Below are 27,377 nucleotides of genomic sequence, written 5' to 3'. Positions count from 1 at the left end.
GGAGGCTCGGGGGGGGCCCGCCCGGGTGGTGTTGGGGTGCCGGGGGGTTCCTGGCCTTGGCCGGGAGGGAAGGGGAAATGAGGTGGCTTCTGCCTGTCGCCGCGCCGAGCCGAGCGGAACCGGGAGGTCCCGGCAATCCGGTGCCGGAGACACGGCCAGCGCCAAAGATTTCCTGTAAACAACCCCCCCGCCGCCCCCCCCGGGAAAGGGACTGCAGGGACAGGGACCAGAGCCCCCCCACATCCCCCCGGCACCGGGGCGCCCCGATCCCCTCCGCTCCCCTGGCACGGGCAGGGCCTCGGGGACGGGGCCACTCGCCCCGCGCCAGCCCCAGCGCTGAGCACCCCCAGCAAGCCCAGTCGCCCCCAGTAATCCCAGTCACCCCCAGTAAGACTGTTTGCCCCTAGTAAAGCCAGTTACCCCCAGTAAGCCCCAGCAAGCCCAGCGTGTCCAAGCACCTTTGCACCCTGGTGGCTCTGGTAACCCCAGCAGCAATGCCAGCCCTGGTAAGCCCCAGTACCCCCCAGCACTCCCAGTAAGCCCCACCAGCTCCAGTACCCCCCAGCGTTCCCAGCACTCCCCAGCATTCCCAGTAAGCCCTACCAGCCCCAGTACCCCCCAGCACCCCCAGTAAGCCCTGCCAGCCCCAGTATGCCCCAGCACCACCCCAGGATTCCCAGTAAGCCCTAGCAGCCCCGTTAACCCCCAGTACCCCCCAGCACTCCCAGTAAGCCCTACCAGCCTCAGGACCCCCCAGTAAGCCCTGGAAGCCCCAGTACCCCCCAGCACCCCCCGGTCTGCAGCACCCCAGCCCCAAGCAGCCCCTGCCCCCTCTGGCCCCCCCCCCCCCCGGTGCCAACACCCCCGTGCCCGGCCCCCCCCCCCCGGCGCTTCTCTGCCCGGTCCCCGGTGCCCCCCCCCCCGGTGCCCCCCTCCCGGTGCCCGGTACCTGCGGGGCTGGGGGCTCCAGGAGGCGGCGGCGGGGGGCAGCAGCAGGCAGCAGAGCCCCAGCGCCAGGGGCAGGGGCGGGCAGCGGTGCCCGAGCCCCCCAGCGAGCCCCCCCATGCCGCTCCGCTCCGGCCCGCTCCGGCCCGCTCCGAGGGGGCGGCGCTGCCCGGGCACCGGGGGCGCGGGGAGGAGCGAGAGGAGGAGGAGGAGGAGGAGGAGGAAGGGGGAGGAAGGGGGAGGAAGGGACCCCCCCCACAGCCGCTGCCTTCCGCCCCGCCGGACATGGGGGGCGCGATGTGGGGGGGCGCGATGCGGGGGGTCGGGGGGGGGGGGGAGAGGCGGGGAGGGGGTCGTGGATGGGGGGTCGTGGGTATGGGGGTGTTCATGGATATGGGGTCATGGATGGGGGGGTCATGGACAGGGGGTCGTGGATGGGGAGTCATGGGTATGGGGGGGTTCGTGGATGGGGGGTCATGGATGTGGGGTCATGGGTGGGGGCTTCATGGACGTGGGGGCTCATGGATGAGGGTTTATGGACGGGGGGGGGTCATGGATATGGGGGTTCGTGGATGGGGGGGTCGTGGGGGGGGGGGGTTGTGGATGGGGGGGTCAGAGCAGAGGGGGAAGGTGTGGGGCAGGAGACCCCCGGCCCCGTGCGGTGTGAGCGGGGCTGTCCGTGGGTGGGAGCAGCCTCGTGGTGCTTGGCGTGGGGTGTGCACGCGTGTGTGAGTGTGTGCACACGTGTGTGTGAATGTGTGTGCACATTTGTGTGCGTGTGTGCATGCATTTGTGTGTGTGCCTGTGTGTGCATGCGTATATGCGTGTGTGCATGTATATATGCATGTGTGCACATGTATGTGAACGTGTGAGCATGTGTGTACACGTGTACATGTGCATGTGTGTGTATGTGTGCACATGTGCATGTGCATGCACATCCATGCACTTTTTGTGCACGCAGACATGCGTGTATGCATGTGTGCACGTGTGTGCCTGCGTGCACGTGTGTGCCTGGGTGCTTGCCTGCATTTGCACGTCTCCGTGTCCCCGTGCGCACATCCCAGTGTCCCTGCGTGCCCGTGCCGTCGGTCCCCCGTGTGTGCGCACACACGTGCAGGTGTGTTTGTGCGTCTGGCGGGTGTTTGTATACAGGTAGCAGTGTGTGTATGTTGGCCTGGGGCTGCGTACGTCGCAGCGCCTGGGTCGCCCCAGCTGCGCTTCCGCTGCCGTGTGTGTGTGCACGTGTGTGGTCCGTGTGCCGGGGGTGTGCAAGGAGCAGGCGTGCGCGGATGGGGCCGCGCATGGGTGGTCCCTGCCAGGGGCGTTGGTGTGTGTGTGGGGGGGTGGGGTGGGGGGCATGGGCAGCGTGTGTGTGGGTGTGCACATGTGTGTGCATGCGCGTGGGTGTGCATGCGTGTGTGTACATGTGTGTGCATGCATGTGTGTGCATGCATGTGTGTGCATATGTGTTGATGCAAATGTGTGCAAACGTGCATGCAACTGTGAGTGCCTGCATGTATGTGCACGTGTGTGTGCAATTGTGTGCGTGCACGTGTGTGTGTGCACGAGTGTGCATGTATGTGCATTCATGGGTGTGTGTGCATGGATGTGCACATCCGTGTGTGTGGATGCAAGTGTGTGTGCGTGCATGTGCATGGAAGTGTGCATGTATGTGTGTGCATGCATGCGTGTGTGCATGCGTGTCTGTGCATGTGTGTGCATACGCGTCTGTGCATACATGCACACGTGTGTGCAAGGCCCCAAGGTTTGTTTGGGGCCACATCCCTGCGGAGGCAGCAGAAAGCCCCAGCCCCCTGTTGGTGCTTGGAGCAGGGGGTCCCCACATCCCCATGTCCCCATGTCCCTGTGTCCCCGTGTCCCCATGTCCCTGCATCCCCATGTCCCTGCGTCCCCGTGTCCCCATGTCCCCGTGTCCCCGTGTCCCCGCTGTCAGGACGGGGCCGTGCTGTTTACCCCAGCGGTGTGCGGAGCAGACGAAGGTCACCCCCCTCCTCCTCAGACTAAACACGCTGGGGGTGGATGTCCTGCAGGTCCCCCGGGGTGGGGCAGGAGGTGACACACCGCACGGTGGCACGTGGCCCTGGGTCTGGGACGTCCCCGTCGTCCCCTGAAGGGATGGGGATGGGGTGCTGGGGGACTGCGGGCTCTGGGGACCCTCAGCTTGTCCCCCCTGCTCCCTGGCCCGGCTCCAGGTCCCCATGTTCCTGTCCCATTGCCACGTGCCACGTCCCAGCTCCAGGTCCCCATGTCCCTGTGCCGTGGCCCAGATCCACGTCCCTGTGCCATGCCCAGCTCTGTGTCCCCATGCCATGTCCCTGTCCCAGCTCTGTGTCCCCGTGCCGTATACCAGCTCCATGTCCCCATGTCCCCGTGTTCCCATGCCCCCATGCCGTGGTCCAACTTCATGTCCCATTGTTCCTGTGCCAGCTCCGTGTCCCTGTGCCATGTCCCAGCTCCGTGTCCCCACGTCCCCATGCCATGTCCCAGCTCCGTGTCCCCACGTCCCCATGCCACGGCCAAGCAGGTACCCGGGCCCCGAGCCGAGCCAGCGGAGGTGCAGTGCCACCGTGCCCCGCGGCTGTCCCCGGCCTCCCGCGACCCCCCCCCGGTCCCGCGTGGAGCCCCGGTGCCACCCCCCCACGCGAGGCCACCAGGTGGCACTGCGAGGCCACCGCGCCCAGCCCTGCCCAGCCCACGGCCGTGGGGCGACGGCACCGGGAGGGACACGGGTGGGGGGGGGGGTGGCGGGGCACCCAACCGCGCTGTCCCCAACCTGTCCCCAACCCCCCCCCGATCTCTACAGCCCCCCACCGTGCCTCAGTTTCCCCCCCCCCCCATCACCCCCTGCCCGGCACGGGGCCCCCGGGTGGGGACCCCCCGCACCCCACGCGTGCGCCACCGTCTCGGGTGGTGATGGTGGTGGTGGGGGGGTCCCCGCCGAGAGCGCCCAGCCCCCGGTGCGGGTGCCCGCTTCCCCGGCGCGTGTCCCCGCCGCGGGTGCCCGCGCGGCCGTGCGCGCCGCCGGTGCCCGTGGCCGCCCGGCGCTGCCGGAGCGCTGCCGCCGCCCGGCCCCGCGCCCGCCGCCGCCGCCGCTCCCGGTGCGGTTTGCGGGTCCCGCTGCGGCTGCGGCTGCCGGAGGTAGCGGCGGGGGGGCGCGGGCGAGGCCGGGCGGCGGCGGCGGCGGCCATGGCGGGGCCGGGGGGGGCGGCTCCGGGGGGGGGGGGAGCGGCGGCGGCGGCGGCCGGGGGGTTACCGGGGGGTACCGCGCACCGGGGGGTAGAGCGCACCGGGGGTGCCGTGCGCCGGGATTGTGGCGCGCCGGGGGTGCTGTGCACCGGGGGTGCTGTGCGCGGGGGGGTGCCACGCACTGGGGGTAGCGTGCACCAGGATTGTCGTGCACCGGGGGGGGTTCGGTGCGCCGGGCTTGTGGCGCACAGGGGGGTGCCGTGCAACCGGGGGTGCCGTGCGCTGGGGTTATTGTGTTCTGGGATTGTCGCGCACCGGGGCTGCCGGGCACCGTGGGCACCGTGGGGCCAGGCCTGGCCTCTCCCCCTTGCCCCGTGGCCCATGGACCCCGGGGGGGTCGCTCCCGTCGTTGGGCCCCTCCGGTTCTTGCGGTGCTCGGGGTGCCGGGGGGTGCCGGGCGAGAGCGCGGGTGCACACGCGTGTGTGTGTGTGTGCGTGCGTGTCCCCGTGGGTGTTTGTTGTCATGCTGCCGTGGGCCCTGGCGTGCGTCTGCCTGTCTGCCTGCCTGTCTGTCTGTCTGTCTGTCTGCGCGGGTCCCCGCTGCCTGTTTGTGTCACCGGGAGCGGGTGCCAGCGCGCGGCTCTGTGTCGCTCTGTATGTCCGTGGCTCGGCGTGTGTCCGTGCAACAGCCCCCCCCGTCCCCTTCCGTCCCTTGCACGGGGGCTGTGGGGCTGTGGCAGTGGGCGAGGGGCTGGCCGGGGGGCCTGGGGAGGCCGGGGGGGCCGGGGCATGCGGCCCAGGCTAACCCCAGCCCAATGCCTGCAGTGCAGATCATAAATCAGCGCCGGCTGGAGCTGGAGGGCCGCGGGCTCCCCGGCACGCAGCCGCCTGTGTGGGGCCACAGAGCTCGCTGGCTTTTTGGTTGTCCCCCGCCGAGCCTTGGGAACAATTGTCCTCGCACCGCCTGTGCCCCCTGTCCCCTGTCCCCCTGCTCTGCTGTCACGGCCGAGGGGCTGGCAGACAGCCCATGCCACCCGGCTGCGGGCACAGCCAGGGCCTCTGCGGGGCGATGGGGACTGTCCCCAAGCTGCCACCGGTGGGGGCGGGGGCACAGCTGACCTCTGCCACGGTCCTGTTTTGCAGGTGACACCCCCGTGGCGTCCTCGGAGCCGTGGAGAGACCGGTGACATTGTCTGTGCCCGGAGGAGGAAGAGAAAGAGGGGGTGCCCGGGGTCACTTGTCCCCAGTGTCCCCGCCGAGCCTGGGGGACACTGCCGGAGCCGGAGCCGTGCCCACGGTGCCCGATGCCCGGTGCCGGGTGATGGATCGCCCTGGCGCAGTGCGGCGGCGGCCCCGGTGGAGCAGGACGGGGTGCCCCGGGGGTCTGGGTGTCACCTCCCACCCCTGCTGAGCCCCGGAGCAGGTGGGAGCAACGAGCAGGGACAAGGACACCTCATCCCCCGCCACCGAGACGCGTGTCCCTTCGCGGAGCATGGCGCGGTGCTGAGCTGCCGGCCCCGGCCATGGCGCGGCAGGGCACGGGGGCCCTGCTGGCCTCCGGCACTTTGGGGTTCCCCCCCCAAAACCTGGCCCGCGTGGTGGTCTGGGAGTGGCTGAACGAGCACGGGCGCTGGCGGCCCTACTCGGCCGCCGTCTGCCACCACATCGAGAACGTGCTGAAGGAGGACGCCCGCGGCAGCGTGGTGCTGGGCCAGGTCGACGTCCAGCTGGCGCCCTACGTCATCGACCTGCAGTCCATGCACCAGTTCCGGCAGGACACGGGTAAGGGGAGGTGCTGGGATGGGTGTGCGGGTGGCCGGGGGTCTGCCGGGGGCGGATGGCAGGGGATGGGTCCGTCTGTCCCAGGGCATGTCCGGCTGTCCGTGTCCTCGCTTTGCTGCTTCATTCGCTCCTTCCTTCCTTTGTTCCATGCATGCAGCCATCCGTCCCAGCGTAGCACAGCTTATTCGTCCAGCATTCCATCCGTGTGTCCGCCAAGCCAGCCATCCTGATGTGTGTTTGTCATTCCATGCGTCCACCTGATTGACCATCTGTCCGTCCATCCGTCCGTCCATCCATCCATCCGTCCGTCCATCCGTCCGTCCATCTGCCCATCTGTCCATCCATGCATCCATTTATCCATCCATCCATCCAGTTCTCCATCCATCCGTCCATCCACCCATCCACCCACTCACCCGTGCACCCACCCACCCATCCATCCACCCACCCACCCATGCACCCACCCATCCATCCATCCATCCATCCATCCATCCATCCATCCATTTATCCACCTGTTTATCCAGTTCTCCACCCATCCTTCCATCTGTCCATCTGTCCATCCATTCATCCCCCCTTCCCTCCATCCATCCATCTGTCCATCCGTCTGTCAATCCATCCGTCCATCATCCATCCATCCATCCGTCCATCCGCCCACCCACCCACCCACTCTTCATCTGTCCATCCCCTCCCCAGCCGTCTGTCCGTCCCATTCCTTCTGTCCTCCCCTGGCCCCCCTGGGCCCACTCCCCACCGCAGCCCCCCCAGGACTCCCCCTGCCCGTTCCCTTCCCTCCTGGAAAAGGGACAAGAGGAACCGGGCGGCCCCGCTTCGGCGGCTGTGGGGGCTGCGGCCACGTGCCGCCCCCTCGGCTGGGCCACACAACCAGGACGGGCGTCCTCGGGGAAATCAAGCCCCGTCCCGCGCCGCCTCCCGGCCCAAACCCCATTAACCGTGACCCACTAAACCGGCACGTGCCGGCTGCGCCCCGGGGGACTCGCTGGGGACAAGTGACAGGGTTTGGGGGTGGCGCGGGGCCCTTGTGTCCGTGCACCGTGCTGAGCGATGCTTGTCTGCAAGGTCCCCAGATGTCCCATTTCCTGGTGCCGGGTGCTCCTGGGGACACGTGCCTGTGCTGGGGTGGGTTTGGGGGGTGGCGTGCCACCAGAGCGGGTGCTGCAGGCTGTCCCCTACCGAGGTGACTTGTCCGTGGTGCCCGGGGACATGCAGGGCCTGTTCTGAGGGTCCTGCCGGTGCCACTCCAGCGTGGGCTGGGGGGCTGGGGACAGGGGTGGCGCTCGGCATAGGGACAAAGCCACGGGTGTGAAAGGAGGTGACCCTGTTCCGAGCAGCGGGGGCGTGCACCCGTGGGACGTCGGTGGGATGTGGGCACGAGCGGGCAGCAGGATGAGGGGCGTGGATGCAGGGAGGCCGTGGGATGTGGGGGGTGGAGGCAAACACAAGCGGGATGCAGGACACGGATGTGAACGGGACGTGGAATTGAGCCATCGGGGGGATCTGGATGTGAGCCAGCAGTGGGGTTTGGGACACGGACATGAATGGGCAGTGGGATGTAGGGCACGGCTGTGAGCGGGGCGCACGGACCCACCCCACGGGGCCACGGGCAGCGCTGCCTCAGCACCAGGCGGCAGCTGGGGCCAGGCGCTGCTGCCTGCCTGGCCGGTGATTAATGGCCCTTATTAGAGTCGTTAATAGGGCTGGGCAAACGCTGCCGGCCGGGGATGGAGGCGCAGCATGCTGTCTGAGCAGGGCACGGCGCGGCCAAGGTGCAGGGGCACGGGGCTGGGGGCTGAGACGTGTGCCCTGTAGGGCTGGGCGAGCTCCGAGGCTGCTGCTGAGACCATTTTGGCTGTAAACAAACAGGGAGGGAGCAGAACTTGGCTTTGCATGGGAGCCGAGCCGAGGACAACGCCGTGACAGCAAGCCCTGGTTCACAGCTGTAAGGAAACCCCTCCTGACCGGGAAATGTGTCCCCAGCCAGGGACATGTGGGCTGAAGGGATGGAAAAAGCGCTCGGGGTCGAGCAGCATCACCCTTCCCTCGGCCAGGACATGGTGTGGGAGCGCGAGCACCGGCGTGACCGCTCCACGAGTCCCCGGGGAGGGATGTGCAGCCAGCACTGCGCTGCAGACACCGCTATCGATCGCGCCCGGTGGCTGCAGGTGTTTGTCCTGCACCCTGCGGGGCTTTGTGCCCAAAGTCCCTTTCCCCGGGGGGAGGTTGATGGGCTGGGAGCGGGGCCACGCGTGCGTGCGGCCGCGGGTTCAGCCCAGGCGGGTGCTGAGCCCCGTGTCCCCGCAGGCACCATGCGCCCCGTGCGCAGGAACTTCTACGACCCGTCCTCGGCGCCGGGGAAGGGCATCGTGTGGGAGTGGGAGAACGACAACAGCTCGTGGACGCCCTACGACATGGACATCTGCATCACCATCCAGAACGCCTACGAGAAGCAGCACCCGTGGCTGGACCTCTCCTCCCTGGGCTTCTGCTACCTCATCTACTTCAGCAGCATGTCGCAGATGAACCGGCAGACGCAGCGCAAGCGCCGCCTGCGGCGCCGCATGGACCTGGCCTACCCGCTCACCATGGGCTCCATCCCCAAGTCCCAGTCGTGGCCGGTGGGCGCCAGCACGGGGCAGCCCTGCTCGTGCCAGCAGTGCCTGCTGGTCAACAGCACCCGCGCCGCCTCCAACGCCATCCTGGCCTCGCAGCGCCGCAAGCTCTACCCCGGCGGCGCGGGGACGCTGCCCGTGCGGCAGAGCAGCACCTTCGCCGGTGCCACGCTGTGGCCGGCGGGGACGGGGACGGTGGCGGGCGGCGTGGCCAAGGGGGAGACGCCGAGGGTGCCCGCCGGGGCTTTTGGGCGCAGCCAGAGCGCGCCCAGCGGTGCGCAGCTGCCCGGCCTCAACAACCTCAACCGGCCCGGCACGCAGCGGGGGGCCGGCGTCAGCGCCCGCGCCGTGGTGCCCCCGGGGTAAGCCGGGCATGGGGAGGGTGGCCCGGGGAAGGGGACGTGTGTGGTGTTGCTGTGGATGCTGGGCGAGGTGGCACGGGGTGGTGGCACACCAGAGAGGGGTGGAGGTGGCGTGGGATGTGCTGTTGTCTCGTGGAACAGTGCCAGTTGTCACCGCTCCTGCCCCGGCACCGTGTCACCGCCAGGCGTGGGGACGTGGTGGCACATCCCCGTTCCACAGTGCTGGTGCCTGGAGCTGTGGTGGTTTGCGCTGTGCTGTGCCGTGCTGTGCCGTGCCATGCGTGCCATGCTGTGCCACTCTGTGCCGTGCCACACCGTGCCGTGCTGGCTGGGGATGGGGTGCCACCTTCCAGGGAACTTGTGTCCCCACTGTCCAGTGTGGGGTCTGTCACCCCGGAGTGTCCCGATGCCACCAAGCAGGTCGCAGGGGGACACATGGTTGCAGGCACCACAGCCTGGTGTCCCCTGTGTCTCACCAAGGGAATGTCACCAAGGCCAGCAGCGCGGTGGCCGAGTCCCCATGGCCATATCCCTCTGTGGGTTGGCCAGGGGTCCCTGTGGGGCTCTGGGCACGGGGCTGTCACCAGCCAAGGGACAGCAGGGGACAGTGGATGGACTCGCTGAGCTGGGAACCAGCCCGGATCCAGACCCTGGCTATTTGGTGGGAGCTGCCAGGAGGGGAGCGAGCACCCAGGGCTGGCACTGAGCCCTCGTGGGTGACGAGGGGAAGGAAATCCTGTCCCATCCCTCCCCGCCTCCCGCCACCACGGGCAGGATCCGGCCCCGGGCTGGGAGACGCAGCGGGGCACCTCTGTGCGGTGGCGGTGACAGCGCGCTGGGTGCCACCTCCGCTTTGGGGCGCGTGCCGTGGGAACACCTGCCGGGCCGAGCCCTGCGGATGTGCCTGTCCCCTGGGACCCGGGTACAGAGCGAGCACTGTGGGGCTCCGTGGGGCAGCTGGGGAGCATTGCCCAGCGCAGGGACATCCCTCTGTGTGTCCCCTGCTGCCCATAACCGCAGCTTGGAGCCAGCTGGGGCTGGGGACAGGGGCGGTGGGGCTGGGGACAGGGGGGCACGCAGGGTCGCCGAGCCCCCGGCGTGTTTCCTTCCTCTGCTGACGCGCTGCTTTCGCTTCCGTGTGCTGGGCCAAGCCGTCCCCGTCCCTGTCCCCGTCCCCGTGCCAGCACGCAGCCTGCGCGGCCCCATGGACAGGTAGGAGGGGACGAGGAGCGCCAAGGCCACCACTGTCCCCTGTAGCCTCGGTGTGGCCGAGGGTGGGTTTGGGGACCACGGGGAGGACACCGCAGGTGGGGGCAGGCAGGGTTACAGGACGGCCCGGGGTGTCGGGGGGGCAGAGGGGGGCCAGATCCTGCCGGGGCTGGGGTCTTGTGCCTGTGTTGTGGCCACAGGGTTGTGCATGGGGACGTGGGGGTCGGGGCGGGGATCGCACCCGGCTGGTCACGTTTGGGAGTGGGAGAGGTGGCAGGGAGGGCACGGGCAGTGCCGCTGCGGTGCGGGGGGCTCTCCCCACGTCCCCCCCCCCCACCAGCAGCCGCCCCGGGGCAGGAGAGCGCCCACCCACCCGTGGGCACAGCCACCTCCACCTCCACCACGAGCCCCCAGGTTGCACCGAGTGCACGGGGATGTGCACAGGGGGATGCACGCATGGGCGCACGCGGGCACGGCGGCCCCCCCACGGCCACGTGTGCCACCCCCTTTCTCCCTTAGGTGTGTGCCAACGGTGCCACCGAGAGGACAGGGCCAGGGGACATCTCTCCATGGGGGATCTCGGGTTCCTGTGGCTTCTCCAGCAGTCCCCGAGGCCACCACTGCCACTGTGGGAACTGTTGGTGACGAGGAGCACCCACCCGCAGCACCCGCTGGGTGCCAGCGGGGTGCCCAGAGTGGCAGCAGTGCCCGGTGTCCTCTCCTTGGGGGTGGCACCCTCTGGGGCAGCAGGAACATCCCCATGGCTGCAGGCAGGGACAGGGGAGGTGGCCGCTGTCCCCAGCAGCTGCCAGCACCCAAGAGTGACAGCGGGACATGGAGGGACAGATTGTGATGGGGGCCTGGGGTGGGCTGGCGCTGCGGTGACCGCGATGGAGGACGCACGCTGTTGGGTCCCCAGAGAGGGTCACACCGCAGTAGGTCACATCCCCTTGTGTCCCCCTCCCCAGCAAGGCTGGCTAGGGGACACCCTGCCCCACACCCCACCCTGGGGACGTGCCACGCGCCGGGGGGACAGCGCCAGCCCCGCTGAGCCCCTTCCCTCCCGTCTCTGCGCAGGGTGCCAGCCCTCCCGGTCAAGAACCTGAACGGCACCGGCCCCGTCCATCCCGCCCTGGCAGGTAATGGGGGGGGAGGGGGGGGCCCCACGAGCACCCATGGGTGCTCCAGGGGGGTGGGCCAGGGATGGGGGGGGCCATGGCCGTGCAGACAGCGCTGCCTGTCCCCGCGCAGGGATGACGGGCATCCTGATGTGCGCCGCCGGGCTGCCCGTCTGCCTGACCCGCGCGCCCAAGCCCATCCTGCACCCGCCGCCCGTCAGCAAGAGCGACATCAAGCCCGTGCCCGGGGTCAGCGGCATCTGCAGGAAAACCAAGAAGAAGCACCTCAAAAAGAGTAAGGAGCCGCTGGCGTCCCCGTAAACCCTCGGGGCGGCGGCCAGAGGGGAAACTGAGGCACGGGGCCGGGGGGCAAGGTGGGAAGGCTCTGACCAGCATCTCCCCACCCACGGCAGGCAAGAACCCGGAGGACGTGGTGCGGCGCTACATCCAGAAGGTGAAGACCCCCCCGGACGAGGTGAGCAGCCACAGGGTCAGGCTGGCACGTCGGGAGGGCAGGGGGCGGGCAGGGAGGCTGGCGTGCCCCCCAGCCCCGGGGTGACAGCCGTGCCCCCTGTCCCAGGACTGCACCATCTGCATGGAGCGGCTCGTCACCTCCTCGGGCTACGAGGGCGTCCTGAGCCACCGCGGCATCAAGCCGGAGCTGGTGGGCAAGCTGGGCAAGTGCGGGCACATGTACCACCTGCTCTGCCTCGTGGCCATGTACAACAATGGCAACAAGGTGAGACCCGCCTGGGGACACCATGGGGACCGTGTCACCTGCCATGGGTGGGTGGCGCAGGGCTGGGTGCGGGCCCCCATGCCCACCCTTTGTGCCCCCGCAGGACGGCAGCTTGCAGTGCCCCACCTGCAAGGCCATCTACGGGGAGAAGACGGGCACGCAGCCCCCCGGGAAGATGGAGTTTCACCTCATCCCCCATTCCCTCCCGGGTTACACCGACTCCAAAACCATCCGGATCGTCTACGACATCCCCACCGGCATCCAGGTGAGCTGCTCATGTCCCCCGGGACCCCCGTCCCGGTGTCCCCGTGCCGCCTGCTCACCCCTCTGCCGTCCCACCAGGGTCCGGAGCACCCCAACCCCGGCAAGAAGTTCACGGCGCGTGGCTTCCCGCGGCACTGCTACCTGCCCGACAACGAGAAGGGCAGGAAGGTGAGCGTCCCCAGCGTCCCCAGGGGTGGCGTGGGTGCCTGGGTGGGGATGCGCCCACGTAGGTATGGTCCCAGGGGTCGGCCCCGTGCGCCCTTGGGGTGCCCGTGCCGGAGGGGAGGGACGCAGCAGTGGCCGTGCCGCAGGTGCTGAAGCTGCTGATCGTGGCCTGGGACCGGCGGCTCATCTTCACCATCGGCACCTCCAACACCACGGGCGAGTCGGACACGGTGGTGTGGAACGAGATCCACCACAAGACCGAGTTCGGCTCCAACCTGACGGGTCACGGCTACCCCGACCCCAACTACCTGGACAACGTCCTGGCCGAGCTGCTGGCCCAGGGCGTCTCCGAGGCCACCCTGAAGGACTGAGGCCAGGGCGAGGGGCTCCCCGCCGCCCCCTCGGCCCCGCGCCGCCGTCCCTGCCGCCCGCGCCGCTTCGCCGCCGACGCCGCAGCCCTGCCGGGTGGGCTCGCCCCCCGGTGCCACCCGCCGCGCGTCCCCGTCCCCATCCCGGCTGGCCACCAGCGCGGCGGGCTGGTGCTTTGCGCCGCGTCCACCCGCGGCCCCTTCGCGCGTGAGCCGCCGCCGCGTGCCGCCTGTGCCACCCGCCGCCGCCCCACGGAGCCGCGTCCAAGCCGGTGCCATGTGTACGTCTCGGTGTTACTGAATACACGCCACGCCGTGTCCCGCTGCGTCCCCGCACCGCGCGCCCTCGCGCCCGTGCCGTGCCGGGGACGGGGTGCTGGGTGGCACCGCCGTGGGGGGTGTCCGTCCCCCGGGGGGTGTCGCGGAGGGTGAGGCTCGGTGATGTGCCAGGGGACGCTGCGCTGTGGTGGGCCTTCGGGGGTGGCTCTGTGCGTGTGTGCACACTCGTGTGCATGCATGGTGCATCTGTGTGCACACTCGTGTTCGTGCATGCTGTGTGTGTGCACACTCGTGCGCTCACAGCCACACAAACACTTGCACACACGCTCTTCCACGCGTGCCCACACCCCCCGTGGAGATCTCGCCCCCCGTCCCCCGAGATCACAGCAGCACTGCCACTCACGCCCCCTCGTGTTCCATGCACCACAGCCCACGCGCGGCCCCTGCAGCCCTTGCACACCCAGCCGTGCACACGCGTGCACGGGTGCGTGCACCCCACGGGCTCCTCCTGCGTGTCCGTGGGACGCCCCCGCTGCGCTGTCCCCGCGTCCACGGGGGCAGCGGAACGGAGGAAGGCGGCGAGGACTACAGCTCCCAGTATGCCTTGCGGCGCGGGCAGGGCCGGCCGGGCCCCGGCGGCGCAGGGCATGCTGGGGGCTGTAGTCCCAGCCGGCGCCGCGGTGCCGCCACCCTTCAAGTGGCGGGCGGCGGGGCCGTGTCCGTGTCCGTGTCCGTGGGCGGCCTCGGGACGCCGTGGCGGCGGGCGAAGTCTTCGTGGGCGGTGTCCAGGTCCCGCAGCACCTCCTGCAGCCGCCCCCAGACGGCTCCACCTGCGGCACCGGCAGCGTCAGCGCCCACCCGCGACCCCCGGCCCCCACTCGCGACCCACGCGACCCCCACGGGCCGCCACGTCCCGTCCCGCTGCGCCCCACGCACCCCCTCCCGCCCTCCCCCCCCCCCCCCCCCAGCATGGCCAAAAGCGCCGCGTGGGGTCCCGTGTGCGTGGGGATGCGCTCAGGGCCGCGCGTGGGCGCGCGTGTCTGCCCCACGCGCCCACCCGTGCGCGCGTCCGCGGGCTGCGAGCGTGTGCGCGCACCCAGCCGGGCGCGGCCCCGCGTGCGCGTGCCCGCGGGTGTTTGCTGTCCCCTGGCGGAGGAGGCACGCCGTGGAGGAGCACCCGTGGGCGTGCACACGCGTGGGCGTGCGCACGCGTGCACCCGTGCGTGTGTGCATTTGTGCACGCATCCTGCTGGGGTGGGGGTCCCCGCACCCCCCCCCCGCGCCCCTACCTCCCTGCCCCGCCTGCGGGGGCTCCGTCGCCGCGCCGCCCTCGGGCCCCCCGTCTGCCGCCTCCCTGCAGGAGAAGGACCCTGAGCCCTGCTGGGGGGGCACCCATGGGTGCGGGGCACCCCGCAGCCCCCCCCCCCCCCCCCTCCCCGCCTCACCGCAGCCGTGCGCCCGCTGCCCGGAGGTGCCCGTAGAGGCTCTGCGCCGCCGCCGCGGGGTCCAGGGGGTCGCTCCACTCGCCCAGGGCCACGGCGCCGTGGGTCCGGCTGCAGCCGGGTGCTGCTGAGGAGGGTCTGGGTGGGTGGGTGGGGGTCCTGCTGGGGACCCCCCCCCCCCCCGCCACCCATAGGTCCCCGGCCTTACCGGCGCGGGCAGGCTGCAGGCAGCAGGACCAGCGGGCGGCGCGGAAGGCGCCGGGGTGGCAGGTGGGCAGCATGGCCTGGTTGGCGCTGCTGGCCTGCCGCAGCGCCCACAGCCACTGCCACAGCTCCTGCGCGCCCTGCGGGGACACGGGGCGGGGGTGGCACCCATTGGGTGTCCCCCCCCGTGGTGCCAGCGGCCACGGTTCCCCCCCCCCCCCCCCCAGCATCCCCAAAGGGGTGGCACCGCGGTGACACCGAGTGATGGTGTGATGGCAGAGGGGTCCGGGTGGGTGTTGGTGGGGAGGTGGCACTGTGGGGGCGGGGATGGTTCCCCAGTGACCCCAGTATAGACAGGGCTGGTTCCCCAGTGACCCCAGTATAGACAGGGCTGGTACCCCAGTGACTCCAGTATAGACAGGGCTGGTACCCCAGTGATCCCAGTATAGACAGGGCTGGTTCCCCAGTGACCCCAGTACAGACAGGGCTGGTACCCCAGTGATCCCAGTATAGACAGGGCTGGTATCCCCATGACCCCAACACAGTTAGAGGTGGTAGCCCAGTGACCCCAGTACAGGTATAGTTGGATACCCCAATGACCCCAGTACAACTGGAGTGATCCCAGTAGGGATATAGCTGGATACCCCAGTGACCCCAGTACAACCAGAGCTGATAGCCCAGTGACCCCAGTAGGGATATAGCTGGATACCCCAGTGACCCCAGCGCTGTCAGAGCTGATAGCCCAGTGACCCCAGTAGGGATATAGCTGGATACCCCAGTGACCCCAGTACAACCAGAGCTGATAGCCCAGTGACCCCAGTACGGATATAGCTGGATACCCCAGTGACCCCAGTACAACCAGAGCTGATAGCCCAGTGACCCCAGTACGGATATAGCTGGATACCCCAGTGACCCCAGTACTATCAGAGCTGATAGCCCAGTGACCCCAGTACGACTGGAGCTGATAGCCCAGTGACCCCAGTACGGATATAGCTGTATACCCTACTGATCCCAGCACAGGTCGGGCAGGCACCCCAGTGACCCCAGTACAACCAGGGTAGGATACCCCCGTGTTCCCATACAGCCAGGGCTGGCACCCCGCTGTTCCCAGTACAACCAGTATAGCTGCATTAGGGACTGGGACTTTTCCCACCACCCCCAGGCACTGCTCGCTTCCCACAGGGCTGCTTGCTGGTGTCCTGGGTAGGGGCACCCTGGGGTGCTGGGCTAAGGGGGGGCGGGGTGTCCCCAGGGTCCCCAGGGTGCGGGGTGGGGGCCCCCACCTTGCACTGGATGTAGGTGGTGCGGAGCTGCCCGGCGCCATCCTGCGCCACGACCTGCATGACGTGGGGCTGCGGGAAGGTGCCCTCGTCCACGCGCTCCACCGCCCGCATCTGCGGCACGGGGATGCGGCAGCGCGCCCGGGGACCCTGAAACGGGACGTGTCACAGCGCCCACGGCCCCGCCGCCCGCCGGCGGGGCCGTGGGGGGGGGGCGCGGGCAGCACCCACCTGCCACTCGGGGGACTTGGAGTAGGACAGAGCCTCGGTGCTGAGCCAGAAGTACCTCTTCTTGAAGGCGAAGCGGGGCAGCAGCGCGGGCTCCTCGGCCTCACGCACGTGCAGGTAGCCCTCCTTGATGGTGGCCGAGGGACTGAAAGGTGCCGCCGGCACCGGCTCCTCGCCCGCTGCGGCCGTGGCACGGAGGTGGCAGCGTCACCTCGGGGTGCCACCGCCTCGCCCAGCCCGAGGACGCCCCCAAATCGGAGCCCATCCCCTGAACGTGGAAGCACCCCCGGGTCCTGGGGGATTTTGCAGGGTTTGATGCCACCCTGAGCCCCGGTACCGTGCAGGGGGTGCCCGGCGTGCCCTGGGGGCTCACCCTGGGTGCTGTCCACCTCCACGAGGCCGTCCAGGAAGGCTTTGACGCGGGTGACGCTGGGCAGCAGCACGGCGTGCAGCGGGGCCATCCACGGCTCCTTGCCCAGCTGCAGCCCCAGGTTGCCGATGCTCTGCAGTGCCTGCCCCGCGCGGGAAGGGCTCACGCTGCCGGGTCCTGTCCCCGGCACCCGGCGCTTGTCCCCCCCCTCTGCCCCGTCCCCCGTGTCCCGTGGGAGTGGGAACTGGGGGAGGGAAATGGGAAAGGGGAGCGGCACGGGGTGGTGGGACCCAAGCAGGCAGTGCTGCCCCGTGCTCGGTGGATGGTGACATGGGTGGTGACAAGCAGGGTGGGTCATGGCATGTGGCATGGGGACAGGAATGGCTCTGCCCTCCCTGCCGTCCCTGTCCCTCCCTTGGGTCCCTGTTCCCCTCTGGGACCCCTCTCCCTCCACAGGGCCTCTTTGGGGCCCCCTTCCCTGCCTGGCATCCCCATCGCCTCTGCGGTCCCTGTCCCTTCTTGGGTCCCCATCCCTCCCTGTGGTCCCCATCCTTCCTGGCCATCCCCATCCCTCCCTGGTGGTCTTCATCCCTCCTGCGTGTCCCCATCCTTCCTCTGTGTCCCCATCTCTCCTGGGTGTCCCCATCCCTCTTGGGTGTCCTCATCCCTTCTGCATGTCCCCATCCCTCTTGGGTGTCCCCATCCCTCCTGGTGTCCCCATCCCACGTAGGTGTCCCCATCCCTCCTGCGTGTCCCCATCCCTCCTGCGTGTCCCCGTCCCTACTGGGGAACCCCATCCCTCCTGCGTGTCCCCATCCCTCCTGGGTGTCCTCATCCCTCCTGGGTGTCCCCATCCCTCCCCGAGGTCCCCGTCCCGGGGCTCCCCGCACCTTGGCGAGCAGCAGGAGCGTGCGGCCGGTGCGCGGGTCGGCGTGCTGCTCCCGCAGGCCGAAGAGCTTGGGGGTGAGGACGGCGGGGGCGAAGAAGCGGAGGAAGAGGAAGCCGCTGATGGAGAAGTAGCGCACCTCCTGCCGGGGCGGGGGGACGGAGCTCAGGGCTCGGCCACCTCCCAGCACTTTGTGGCCCCCCCCCTGGCCCCGCCGTGGCCCCCACCTCGTGCTGCGCCGAGGGGAACTGCTCCTCCACCCGCCTGCGGAGCTGCTTGAAGGCCGCCCTCATGAGCGGGGGACACTTCTCCACCGAGCCCACGATGGCATCGACCACGTCCCCCAGGTAGCCCTGCAGCAGCCCCAGGCTGCTCTCCCGCACCTGCGCCTCCGACAGGGACCCCTTGAAGGAAATCCTCCTGCGGGGACACCGCCGGCTCACCACCAGGGCGCCGCTGCAGCGGGTGGACCCCTCCCGCGGGGGGCACCAGGACGGGGACGTGCCCCTGCACTCGCCTGCCGCGGCTCAGCTCCATCTTGCAGGGGTCCAGCTCCACGTACTTCTTCTCCTCGAAGATGCGGTTCACCACGGGCTTCAGGACCTCGTGCAGGTAGGGCAGCCCCACCACCTGCACGGGGCGGGAGCCACCCTCCTTGTCCCCAAGCTGTCCCCAGCACCGTGCCCGTGTCCTGATGCCGTCACGGGAGGGCGCAGGGGTGACCGGGACGGTGCCGTCCCGATGTCCCCTCCCTTGCTCACCTTCATGAACATCTCCACGGACTTGGAGGCCAGCGAGTTGGAGCGGAACAGGGTGTTGGGGTCCTCTGGGAGAGAGCAGGACATTCCCGTGTCCTCCTTGGTGGCCCCACTCTGCCTCCCAAGGGGGCCTGGGGGGGCAGCCAGCCCCAGCACTTACTGGTCCTGGCCAGCTCGCGGGCGATGAGGTAGTCCAGGAAGGGCACGGCCAGCCCCTGCGCCAGGAAGATCTTCACCAGCTTGGTGGCCACGTCCTGCCGGCTCTCCCCCGAGGTCACCTCCTCCAGGACGGCCAGGGCCGTGCCGGCTGGGGGCTGCGGGGAGGGCAGGGTGGGCAGGGGGCCGCCACAAGGCTCGGGGGACGAGCGTGTCCCCGCCCCGCAGCACCCACCTGGCCCGGACAGCGGATGGGCTCGGCGAGGAGCTGGATGAGGGGCTGGTAGCAGTGGGGGGGCAGCACCCGGTCCTCCACCAGCCGCACCGCCAGCCGCAGGGACCCCAGCCGCCCCCTGCAACGACACCCACGAAGGGAGAGGCTGGGACAAATCCTGACACCCCCACCCCCAGCCCTCACCTCCCACCCTCGCCCCGCGCTCACCCCGGCTCCTCGGCGCTGCTGGCGAAGGGCAGGAGCTGGAACCAGCCCTTGGTGGCACCCGGGGCGCCCAGGGGGAGCTCGACCTGGGTGTGTGGGGGGAAAACTGAGCCCGGGGGGGGGGGGCGCACACAGCGGCACCGGTGCCCCCCGCGCCCCCCGAGGCCCTCACCCGTCCCAGGAAGTCGTTCTTGCCCACGATGTCCCAGTCCCACACCTCCACGCTCAGCACGGCGTCCCCCAGCTCGCCCTCCGCCAGCTCAAACTCCAGCACCTCGTCCCAGCGCGGGAAACGGGTTTTCTTAATCACCTGCGGGGACGGGGCCGGTGGCGGCAGGGGACGAGGTCCCCGCGAGGCCCCCAGCCTCTGGGGTCCCCCCCCCGGTGTCACCGCGGGGAGCGGTGCCACCGGTGCCACCCGGACTCACGGCCGTCTCCTGCGTGTGCCCGCAGCACGACACCCGGGCGAAGGGGTCCGAGGTGCCCGAGGGGTCCCGGGGGGCCAGGTCCCTGTGGGAGGGTGGGGGTCAGGGGGGTGCAGCGTCCCCCCGCTGTGTGTGGGTGTGGGTGTGTGGGTGTCCCCTGGCACTGTCCCCTGTCCCCCTGGGTACAGCGAGGCGCCGGCACGGCGGGTGGCAGGATGGCACCGGGGGGGTGCTGGCACCCGGTCCCTGGGGGGGGGGGGGGAGGGGGGGGCAGGTGGCACAGCGGGGGACGCTGCTGTCCCTCCTGGCTGTCCCCGCGGCCATCCCGTTGCCTTGGTAGCCGCTTCGGTAGCCATGGCAGCGGGATGCTGCTCCTGCCTCTGCCAGCTGCCTGCGGGTGCGCGGGCACGCACAGGCACACGTGTGCACACACACGAACACGTGTGCACACGCACACACACACACACACACACACACGCAGACTGCCGGCCCCGAAACCGGCAGCCCCGTCTCAGCCCACCCCAACGCCACCCACAGCCTTCGGGGCGTGCCTCAGTTTCCCCCAGTTTTACGACCAACGGGGAGAGATGCGGCGCGTCCCCTCGTCTGTCCCCTGGGAGTGTCCCCAGGGTCCCACGGCACTGTCCTTTGTCCCCTGGCCCCAAGCGGGGCTGGCAGTGTCCGAGCGTCGCGTGGCACAGGGGGACATTGCGTGGCACAGGGGGACATTGTATGGCACAGGGGGACTTTGCCCGCTCCGGCGCTGAGACCCCACGGCATCGTGACACACGGCGTGGAAGCACCGATGTCCCCAAGCGGGACACAGCAGTGACACTTGCGGTGGCCCTGTGCCCTCTGCCCACACTCATGGCTCCGCCAACCCCACCCGCCGAAAACGAGACCCCGGTGTGGGCACAGCCCCCCCGCGCCCCTGGGTGCCGCTACCTGGCCCCAATGAGGTGGCAGCGCAGCACCTGCGGGTGGCCCTGCTCGGGCACCTGCACCTCCAGGTGGATCTCGCCCTGCACCTCCTCGTCGGGGTCCACGGGCGCCAGGCTGAGCCAGCTGTCGATGCCTGCCGAGAGGGACGGGGTGGGCACCAGCGGCATGGGGACGGCCCCCCCGGGTCCCCCCGAACCCCTCTGAGCCCCCCGAGCCCCCAGCTCACCCCGCGGCTGAGCCGAGATCTGTTGGTGGCTGAGCGAGACCTTGCCGATCACATCGTCGTGCCTGCAAGGGGGACACCGATGGGGACGGCCACCCCCGGGTGGCACAGCCCCGCTGCCACCCCCTGTACCCCCCCTGCCCCCCCCCGGCCCTGCTGTCCCCCTACCCGATGGTGTCCTCGTCCAGCACGTAGATGGCGAGGCTGCGGAAGCCGCGGGGCAGGCGCAGGGTGTACTCCTCGCCCCAAAAAGGGTTCAGGCTCTTCCACACCGTGGCCGTCCTGCGGGCGCAGGAACCCCGTGGGCACATGGATGGGGGTGCGCCCACCCCCACAAAGTCCCCGTGTCCCCTCTCCGAGTGGGGCACGGTCCCCTACCTGGCCACCACCTCGTTGTCCACCTTGACCACGCAGTAGGGATCGCTGGAGCCGGAGCTGGGGGTGGGAAGGGGACAGGGGGGTGAGCACCCCGGGGTGCTGCTGGGGGGGGGGGCTCCTCAGCCAGACCCCACAGCTGGCACCCTGCCCCGCACCCGCACGGGGACGGCGCCTTTCCCCAGCTCTCTCTGAGCTTGGCGACCCCGGGGCCACCCCGAGCCACTTGTCCCCATGTCCCCAGGCGTCCGTGCCAGCGGCGGTGCCGAGCCCTGAGTTTCTGTAGCAACCTGCACCCAGGTGTCAGGGCTCGGGGCTGGGGCGGTGTCAGGGTGACACGGTGACACGGTGACACCGGCTTTTACCTGGCCCAGGGCCCTCCCGGGCTTAACCCCTTCCAGCGGGGCGGAAAAGCTGCGCCCATGCCCCAGGACGAGGGGACGAGGGCCAAATCCTGCCTCTTCCTTCCTGGTGGGTGCCCCGCACCCTCCCGGCTGGGTGCTGGGGGCGCGGGGTGATGCCGGGCCCCCCCCCACTCCTGAGCCCCCCACTCCTGAGTCCCCCACCCCGGGGCGACGCTCAGCCGGGAGACGGACCCCAAGGGAGGTGCCCCCAGCCCCCGGGATGGGACGGTCCCGGCGGGGACCCCGTGCTGCGTGCCCTGGGATAGGGGCACCCCGCCGGGTACATGGGGGGGCTGCGCGCCCCCCGGGCACTGCCACAGCCCTGGGGGAACGCCCCGAGCCCACCCTGCTGGGGGGCAGCACGTGGGGTGGGGGGCTGAGGGGCACCCCCAGCCTTCAGCAGACCCCCCCTCGGGGAAACAGGTCCCTGGCAGCAAGGGGGTGCGAGGGGGGAGCCCCAAAACCGGGGGGAGAGCAGAGCCCACCCGACGCCACGTCCCCCCGGGGCGGGGGGCAGAGACCCCCCCGGCGACACTCACACGTCCTTGGCGGGCAGATCCTTCCCCTCCAGCACCCGGCAGCGCAGCGAGGTGCTCTGGGCCATGCTGGCAAACTTGGGGGGGCCGGCACCTAGGGGTCCATGGGGGGCTGCTGGGGGGGGGGGGGTGGTGGCTGCGAGGCCCTGCTTCCTCCTCCTCCTCCTCCTCCTCCTCCTCCTCCTCCTCCTCCTTCTCCTCCTCCTCCTCCTCGCCGCGTCCTTCCTCGGCCGCTGCTCGCTTGTTTTCCTCCGTGCCGGAGCGAGCGGGAGGCAGCGAGCCGGAGCGCGCGGGCACGCGGCGGCGGGCGAGCTCGGGTGGGCTGGCCCCGTGCCCACGGACACGGCGGCATGGCCCGGGGGGCTCACCGGGGACCCCCCCCCCCTACCCCCCCCGTGCTACCCGCGTGGCCAAAGCCATCCTAGGCCCCGTGCCCCCCGCTGCTAGCCGCGGGGAAACTGAGGCACGCGGCCCGAGCCTGGTGCCCCCCCGGACCCTCCGGGTGCCCCCCCAAGGGGGGTAATTTCTGTCCCGTCACAGCCGAGAGCCAGCAGGGGCTGTCCCCAGGCTTGGGGGGGTCTGTCCCCGTATGTTGCAGGTGTCCCCCCCCTCGTGTCCCCAGGGACAGGCTCGCTCTGCCACCAGCTCGGCCACCTGGCTGGATGTGGGGGACTGATCCTGCCCTGCTGCGCGGGGGGGGTCACAGGAGGGGGGCTGCGTCCCATAGCCACGGGACTTTGTCCCCCAGTGACCCCCGGGGGACCCCGATCATGGGGAGGATGGGGGCGGTGGGGTGGGGGGTCCGTCCCCTGTCCCCGCTGCTGTCTTGGTGTGCCATAACGGGGGGGGGGAGCGGTGGCTGACGCGGGGGCTCGAAGATGTCTCCTGCAGTGACTCACGGGAGGCACCGGCACGGTGGGTGGCACCACGCGGGCGCTGGGTCCCCAGGGTGCCACCGCCACAGGGAGCTGCCATATGGGTGCTGTGTCCCCGGGGTGGCACTGCCAGAGGGTGTCACTTTGTGGGCACCGTGTCCCTGAGATGGCACCGCCGGGGGGTGTCACTTTGTGGTTGGGCACCGTGCCCCTGGGGTGCCGCTACCAGGGGGTGTCATCTTGTCACTTTCTGGGTGCTGTGTCCCTGAGGTACCACTACCAAGGGGTGTCACCGTGTTGCTTTGTGGGCGCTGTGTCCCCGGGGTGGCACTGACAGAGGGTGTCACTTTCTGGGTGCTGTATACCTGGGGTGCCACTACCAGGGGGCGTCACCTTGTCATTTTGTGGACGCTGTGTCCCCGAGATGGCACCGCCGGGGGGTGTCACTCTGTGGGTGGGGGGCACTGCCAGGGGGTGTCACTTCGTGGGCACTGTGCCCCCGGGGTGCCACCGCCAGGGCCCGTCCCCATGCAGCGCTGTGTCCCCGGGGTGCCACTACCCGCAGGTGCCCGGTTCCGGGCCAGGCACGGTGCCACCGGCCCTTGGCGCGGTCCCCGGGCCGTGTTTGCCGTCCGACCCGTTCCGGAGCGGCCTGGGGAGGGAAGGACGGAGGCGGAGGCAGGGCCGTCCCCGTCCCCGTCCCCGTCCCAGCCCCCGCCCGGTGAGCGCAGGCCGCGGGGCCCAGCCTCCAGCCGCGGCCGCCGGCCCTGCCCCGCAGCCCCCGCCCCGCACGGGGCGGTCCCGCCCCGCCTCCAGCGGCCCGGCTGAGGGAGGCGGAGGGCGGCCGGGGGCTCCCTGCGGCCCGGCTGCCTCCGAGCGCCGGGGAGGCCGCGCCCAGCCCGGCCGGGGCCTGCGGGGCCTCCCCGGGGCGGGCGGGCCCGGCCGCGCCGCCGCCATGAAGCCGAGCGCAGGTGAGGGCCGGGCCGGGCCCGGGGCTCCCGGAGGGGGCCGGGGGACGGAGGGGGGGGGGTCGCGGCGGGGCCGGGAGCCGGGAGCCGGGGCCGGGCCGGTGACGGCGCTGCCCCCGCTGCCCAGAGGAGCCCGTGCTGCTGGCGGAGCTGAAGCCCGGCCGGCCGCAGCAGTACGACTGGAAGTCGAGCTGCGAGACCTGGAGCGTGGCCTTCTCCCCCGACGGCGCCTGGTTCGCCTGGTCGCAGGGCCACTGCCTGGTCAAGCTGATCCCCTGGCCCCTGGAGGAGGCCGAGCTGTGAGTAGCGGGCACGGGGGAGACGCTTCCAGCCGAGGCGACGCCGCGGTGCCAGCCCCGCCGCCCTCCCTTCTTCGCCCCGCAGCTGCAAAGCCTCGGAGCGCAAGGGCCACGGCGGCAAGGCGGAGGCGCGGAGCCGAGGGGGAGCCAAGGAGAAGACGCTGGAGTGCGGCCAGATCGTCTGGGGCCTGGCCTTCAGCGCCTGGCCGGCGGCGGGGGACCCGGACGGTGCCGCGGGGCTGTCCTGCCTGGCGCTGGCCACAGGCCTCAACGACGGGCAGATCAAAGTCTGGGAGGTGCAGACAGGTGAGCGGCTCTCTGTGGCACCGGGTGGTGGGTTCAGGCTGCTCTCTCTGCCCTTGCTCCCCCTTGGAAGGAGGTCCTGGCTCCGTTCTTCCCCAAATGTTTCCCAAGGGCGAGCCGCTGCCCGCTCCTGCGCAGGACAGGCTGGGCACAAGGGGCACTGATGGGGCTGACGCGGCCACTCTCCGCAGGACACCTTCTCTTCAGCCTCCTGGGGCACCAGGACGTCGTCAGGGACCTCAGCTTCGCTCCCAATGGAAGCCTCATCCTGGTGTCGGCGTCGCGGGACAGGACCTTGCGTGTCTGGGACCTCAGCAAAGACGGTAGGAGCGAGTGGGGGTGTGCCCGGTGCTAGGTCAGCCCTTCCTGAAGCTGTGGGCAAGGAGAGGGCAGAAACGTACCTTGGAAGGGGAGATGGTGGGAGGGGATCTCTGGGGACAGTGTTTGAGGCAGAAGGGGGGGGTCCTGGGACACAGCAGAGCCATCCCCTCCCAGCTGGGACCTGGGGGCTGCAGGAAGGTGTCGCAGATAGAGAGCTTGGGATGGGTACAGGGAAATTCCCCCACCCCACATGTGTTTTCCTCCTTAGGAGTGGGGCTGAGACAGCAGGCGGGGCAGGGCCTGTCCCTGGTGACTCAGCTCTGTCTCCGATGACTTGTGTGTCCGTTGTCCCCAGGGCGGCAGGTCCAGGTGCTGACGGGCCACATGCAGTGGGTCTATTGCTGCTCCATCTCCCCTGACTGCAGCATGCTCTGCTCGGCTGCCGGAGAGAAGGCGGTGAGTCCCTCAGCGTGGCAGCCAGTCCCACTGAGTGCCACGTTCCCTGTGTTGCCCTTATGTGAGATGCCTCCATGTGGGAAGGAGCAGGTGAGAGCCAGCCTCGTTCCCTGGACTTGCCAGCACCCACATGCCCCCCCTGTCCCTCCGTGCTGGGTGAGGATCCGGGGTGGGCACGGGAATGCTGTTCACCGCTGAGGAGTTGGGATGTGGCGGGGGGAGATGGTTGGTGAGGTACTTGGGTCCTTTCTGTTATCACAGCTGTTTCAGACACCCTTGCTGCTTCGTCTCCTCTGTTGGGCTCTGCCCTGGTGGCTCCGTGCTGTCGTGGCTCTGTGTGACAGTGCGGGGAGCCTCAGCCTCAACCCCCCGTGCCCCGCAGGCGCTGCTGTGGAGCATGCGGTCCTACACGCTCATCCGGAGGCTGGAGGGGCACCAGAGCAGCGTGGTGTCCTGCGACTTCTCACCGGACTCGGCGCTCCTCGCCACTGCCTCCTACGACACCTGCGTCATCATGTGGGACCCCTACACGGGGGAGCAGCTGAGGACGCTGCGGTACGGAGCTGGGGGGCGATGGGGGCGACAGGAATGGGGTAGAGAGGTGTCGTGGGGGATTGGTGGGGCCGAGCGTGGCTTGGGGCTCAGGCTGAGCTTGTTCTCCCCCCGCAGCCACGTCCCCCTGCACTCGGCGCTGGAGTACAGCAGCGACGTCCACACCAGCTCCCTGCGGTCGGTCTGCTTCTCCCCAGAGGGCCTGTACCTGGCCACGGTGGCAGATGACAGGTGAGTTAATACCCTTCCTCCGGGTCTTTCTAGAGGGAAGGAGAGTCCTAAGAGGACACACCAGAAGTTCAGGGCGTCCCGGCAGGGAGCAGACTTTGCATGGCAAAGAGACCAACGCATTCAGAGCCCTGATTGTGTGAGGAGTTGCGAGGTCAGGGCCCTGTCACCTCCCTGAGCAATGAACCAGGGCCTGTGTCCCCTTACCGTGCTCCTTGGTACTGTCACCTGCTCTGTCCACATCTGGCTCAGCTCTGCAGGGGACAATGCTCCTGCCCAGCTGTAACACTTCTGGGAGGCTCTGAGTCCACGGGATAAAGCCCTGCTCCCAGCTTGTGTGCTTTCGGGTGGCCCCAGAGGCTTCGTTTTAGCTGCAGGCACCGCCTGACGTTGTGTCACCTCCCTTTCTCCTTAGGCTCCTGAGGATCTGGGCGCTGGAGCTGCGATCCCCGGTGGCGTTTGCCCCCATGACCAACGGCCTGTGCTGCATGTACTTTCCCCACGGCGGCTTCATTGCCACAGGGTGCGTATGTCTGCTGCGGGGAGCTCCAGGAGAAATCAGCCTGAGGGTGCAGGCTGGTTTCCCAGCTTGGGGAGCGAATGTGGTTGCTGCACGCTCAGGATGTTTTGGGGTAACTTTCTCACATCTCTCTGTGCCGTGCTGGGGCGGTGGATGCTCGCTCAGGGCCTCTTTGGGTCTCGTTGCAGGACCAGAGATGGCCACGTCCAGTTCTGGACTGCTCCAAGAGTCCTCTCGTCACTAAAGCACTTGTGCCGCAAAGCCCTGCGCACCTTCCTGACGACGTACCAGGTCCTTGCACTCCCCATTCCCAGGAAGCTGAAGGAGTTCCTCACCTACCGGACCTTCTGAGGGACCAGAGGCACGCAGGCGAGAGCCCCCTGCCTCGCGGCAGGGCCGGCCTGGCTCACAGAGCACCGCTGGTTTGTCGTGCTGGTTTGTGAGCCGTGGGGCAGAAGGATTGTTACTCCCCTTGTTTTGGGGCTGTCTGTGAACGTGGAGATATTTTTTTTTTTTTGGTGTAATAATACTAGAACCCAGCAAAAGAAAAGCATGCAGAGGGCAAGGGGCACAGCACAACGTGGGGGACGGCTCTGGTGACCCCACAGGGGACGCGAGTCCCCCTGTCCCCCTGCTATCTGCAAGTTTTGGGTCAGGTGCTTTTGCTTCCAAGTGCAATGTTGTGGGTTGAGGATTAGCAGCTGCAGTCCGAGCAGAGCGTTTGTCGGTGCGAAGCGGGGGCCACAGCCAGCCCCCACACCAGCCCCGACGGGATCAGCCCGTGCTTAGCTGCCGGAGGGGTGCGGGCTCTGCCGTTCCCGTGGTCTGGGCACGAGCTGGACAAACCTGAGCCGGTCTCTGCGGGCTGGGGGACAGCGATGACAGAATAAAAGATGGTCGATTCCTCACCTCTTCCCTCGTTGCTCGTAGAGGTGAATTGGGGCTGCCAGGCGGGGGCCCGGGGACCAGACCCTCCTGCTGCTGCAGCTCTGGGTAAGTCAGAGCTGCTCGCTCGGCTCTGGAGAGGAGCAGATGGTCAGTGGTGGGCGCTGGGGAGGCTCAGTCCTCGTGGTTAGCTGTGAAAGCAGAATGTGGCTTCGCCTAGCCCCCTGCTTTCGCTTCTCG

General features: G+C 69.6%; 4 protein-coding genes across 10 annotated transcripts in view; 2 read left to right on the top strand and 2 right to left on the bottom strand.

Moving 5' to 3' along the window:
- EMID1 (EMI domain containing 1) overlaps positions 1-1,143 on the bottom strand; it is a 12,466-nt gene extending 11,323 nt beyond the window's left edge. For 3 of the 5 annotated variants that reach the window (XM_080558944.1, XM_080558943.1, XM_080558945.1), the window contains exon 1: positions 950-1,141. In XM_080558944.1, coding sequence (XP_080415070.1) covers positions 950-1,065 — 116 coding nt within the window. In that variant the 5' untranslated portion in view covers positions 1,066-1,141. Of the gene's footprint in view, positions 1-949 lie in introns of all 5 variants that reach the window. The other 2 variants (XR_013940202.1, XM_080558946.1) reach the window with 2 other exon arrangements.
- Positions 1,144-3,982: 2,839 nt separating this feature from the next.
- On the top strand, positions 3,983-13,104 carry DTX1 (deltex E3 ubiquitin ligase 1). Of its 2 annotated transcripts, XM_080559691.1 has the most exons (10): positions 3,983-4,104; positions 5,296-5,934; positions 8,251-8,920; positions 11,207-11,268; positions 11,381-11,542; positions 11,661-11,722; positions 11,828-11,986; positions 12,090-12,251; positions 12,329-12,418; positions 12,562-13,104. In XM_080559691.1, exons 2-10 carry the CDS (start codon positions 5,676-5,678, stop codon positions 12,784-12,786), a joined length of 1,851 nt encoding a protein of 616 aa, XP_080415817.1. In that variant the 5' UTR covers positions 3,983-4,104; positions 5,296-5,675; the 3' UTR covers positions 12,787-13,104. The 2 variants fall into 2 exon arrangements, with proteins under 2 accessions (XP_080415817.1, XP_080415816.1); XM_080559690.1 differs by lacking the exons at positions 3,983-4,104; positions 5,296-5,934 and having other exon boundaries at positions 6,638-8,920.
- A 507-nt stretch (positions 13,105-13,611) lies between these two features.
- Positions 13,612-21,890, bottom strand: RASAL1 (RAS protein activator like 1). Of its 2 annotated transcripts, none has more exons than XM_080559689.1 (21): positions 21,734-21,890; positions 20,794-20,850; positions 20,584-20,697; positions 20,419-20,480; positions 20,196-20,325; positions 19,254-19,335; positions 18,998-19,135; positions 18,829-18,911; positions 18,622-18,739; positions 18,391-18,544; positions 18,234-18,298; positions 17,990-18,102; positions 17,700-17,892; positions 17,477-17,614; positions 16,590-16,728; positions 16,220-16,395; positions 15,992-16,138; positions 14,713-14,848; positions 14,508-14,628; positions 14,352-14,416; positions 13,612-13,892 (listed from the first exon to the last, which is right to left on the bottom strand). In XM_080559689.1, the coding sequence occupies exons 1-21, from the start codon at positions 21,796-21,798 to the stop codon at positions 13,756-13,758; spliced, it is 2,433 nt and encodes an 810-aa protein (XP_080415815.1). In that variant the 5' UTR covers positions 21,799-21,890; the 3' UTR covers positions 13,612-13,755. The 2 variants fall into 2 exon arrangements, with proteins under 2 accessions (XP_080415815.1, XP_080415814.1); XM_080559688.1 differs by lacking the exon at positions 21,734-21,890 and adding an exon at positions 20,947-21,727.
- Positions 21,891-23,409: 1,519 nt separating this feature from the next.
- WSB2 (WD repeat and SOCS box containing 2) lies at positions 23,410-27,160 on the top strand. The gene is made up of 9 exons (XM_080559686.1): positions 23,410-23,576; positions 23,701-23,872; positions 23,958-24,178; positions 24,367-24,498; positions 24,852-24,952; positions 25,335-25,507; positions 25,622-25,735; positions 26,148-26,255; positions 26,441-27,160. The coding sequence occupies exons 1-9, from the start codon at positions 23,561-23,563 to the stop codon at positions 26,601-26,603; spliced, it is 1,200 nt and encodes a 399-aa protein (XP_080415812.1). The 5' UTR covers positions 23,410-23,560; the 3' UTR covers positions 26,604-27,160.
- Positions 27,161-27,377: the final 217 nt, after the last annotated feature.

Source organism: Anser brachyrhynchus (assembly GCF_964034855.1).
Source record: "Anser brachyrhynchus genome assembly, chromosome: 17".
NCBI lineage: Eukaryota > Metazoa > Chordata > Aves > Anseriformes > Anatidae > Anser > Anser brachyrhynchus.
This window is presented reverse-complemented; position numbering and strand designations above follow the sequence as displayed.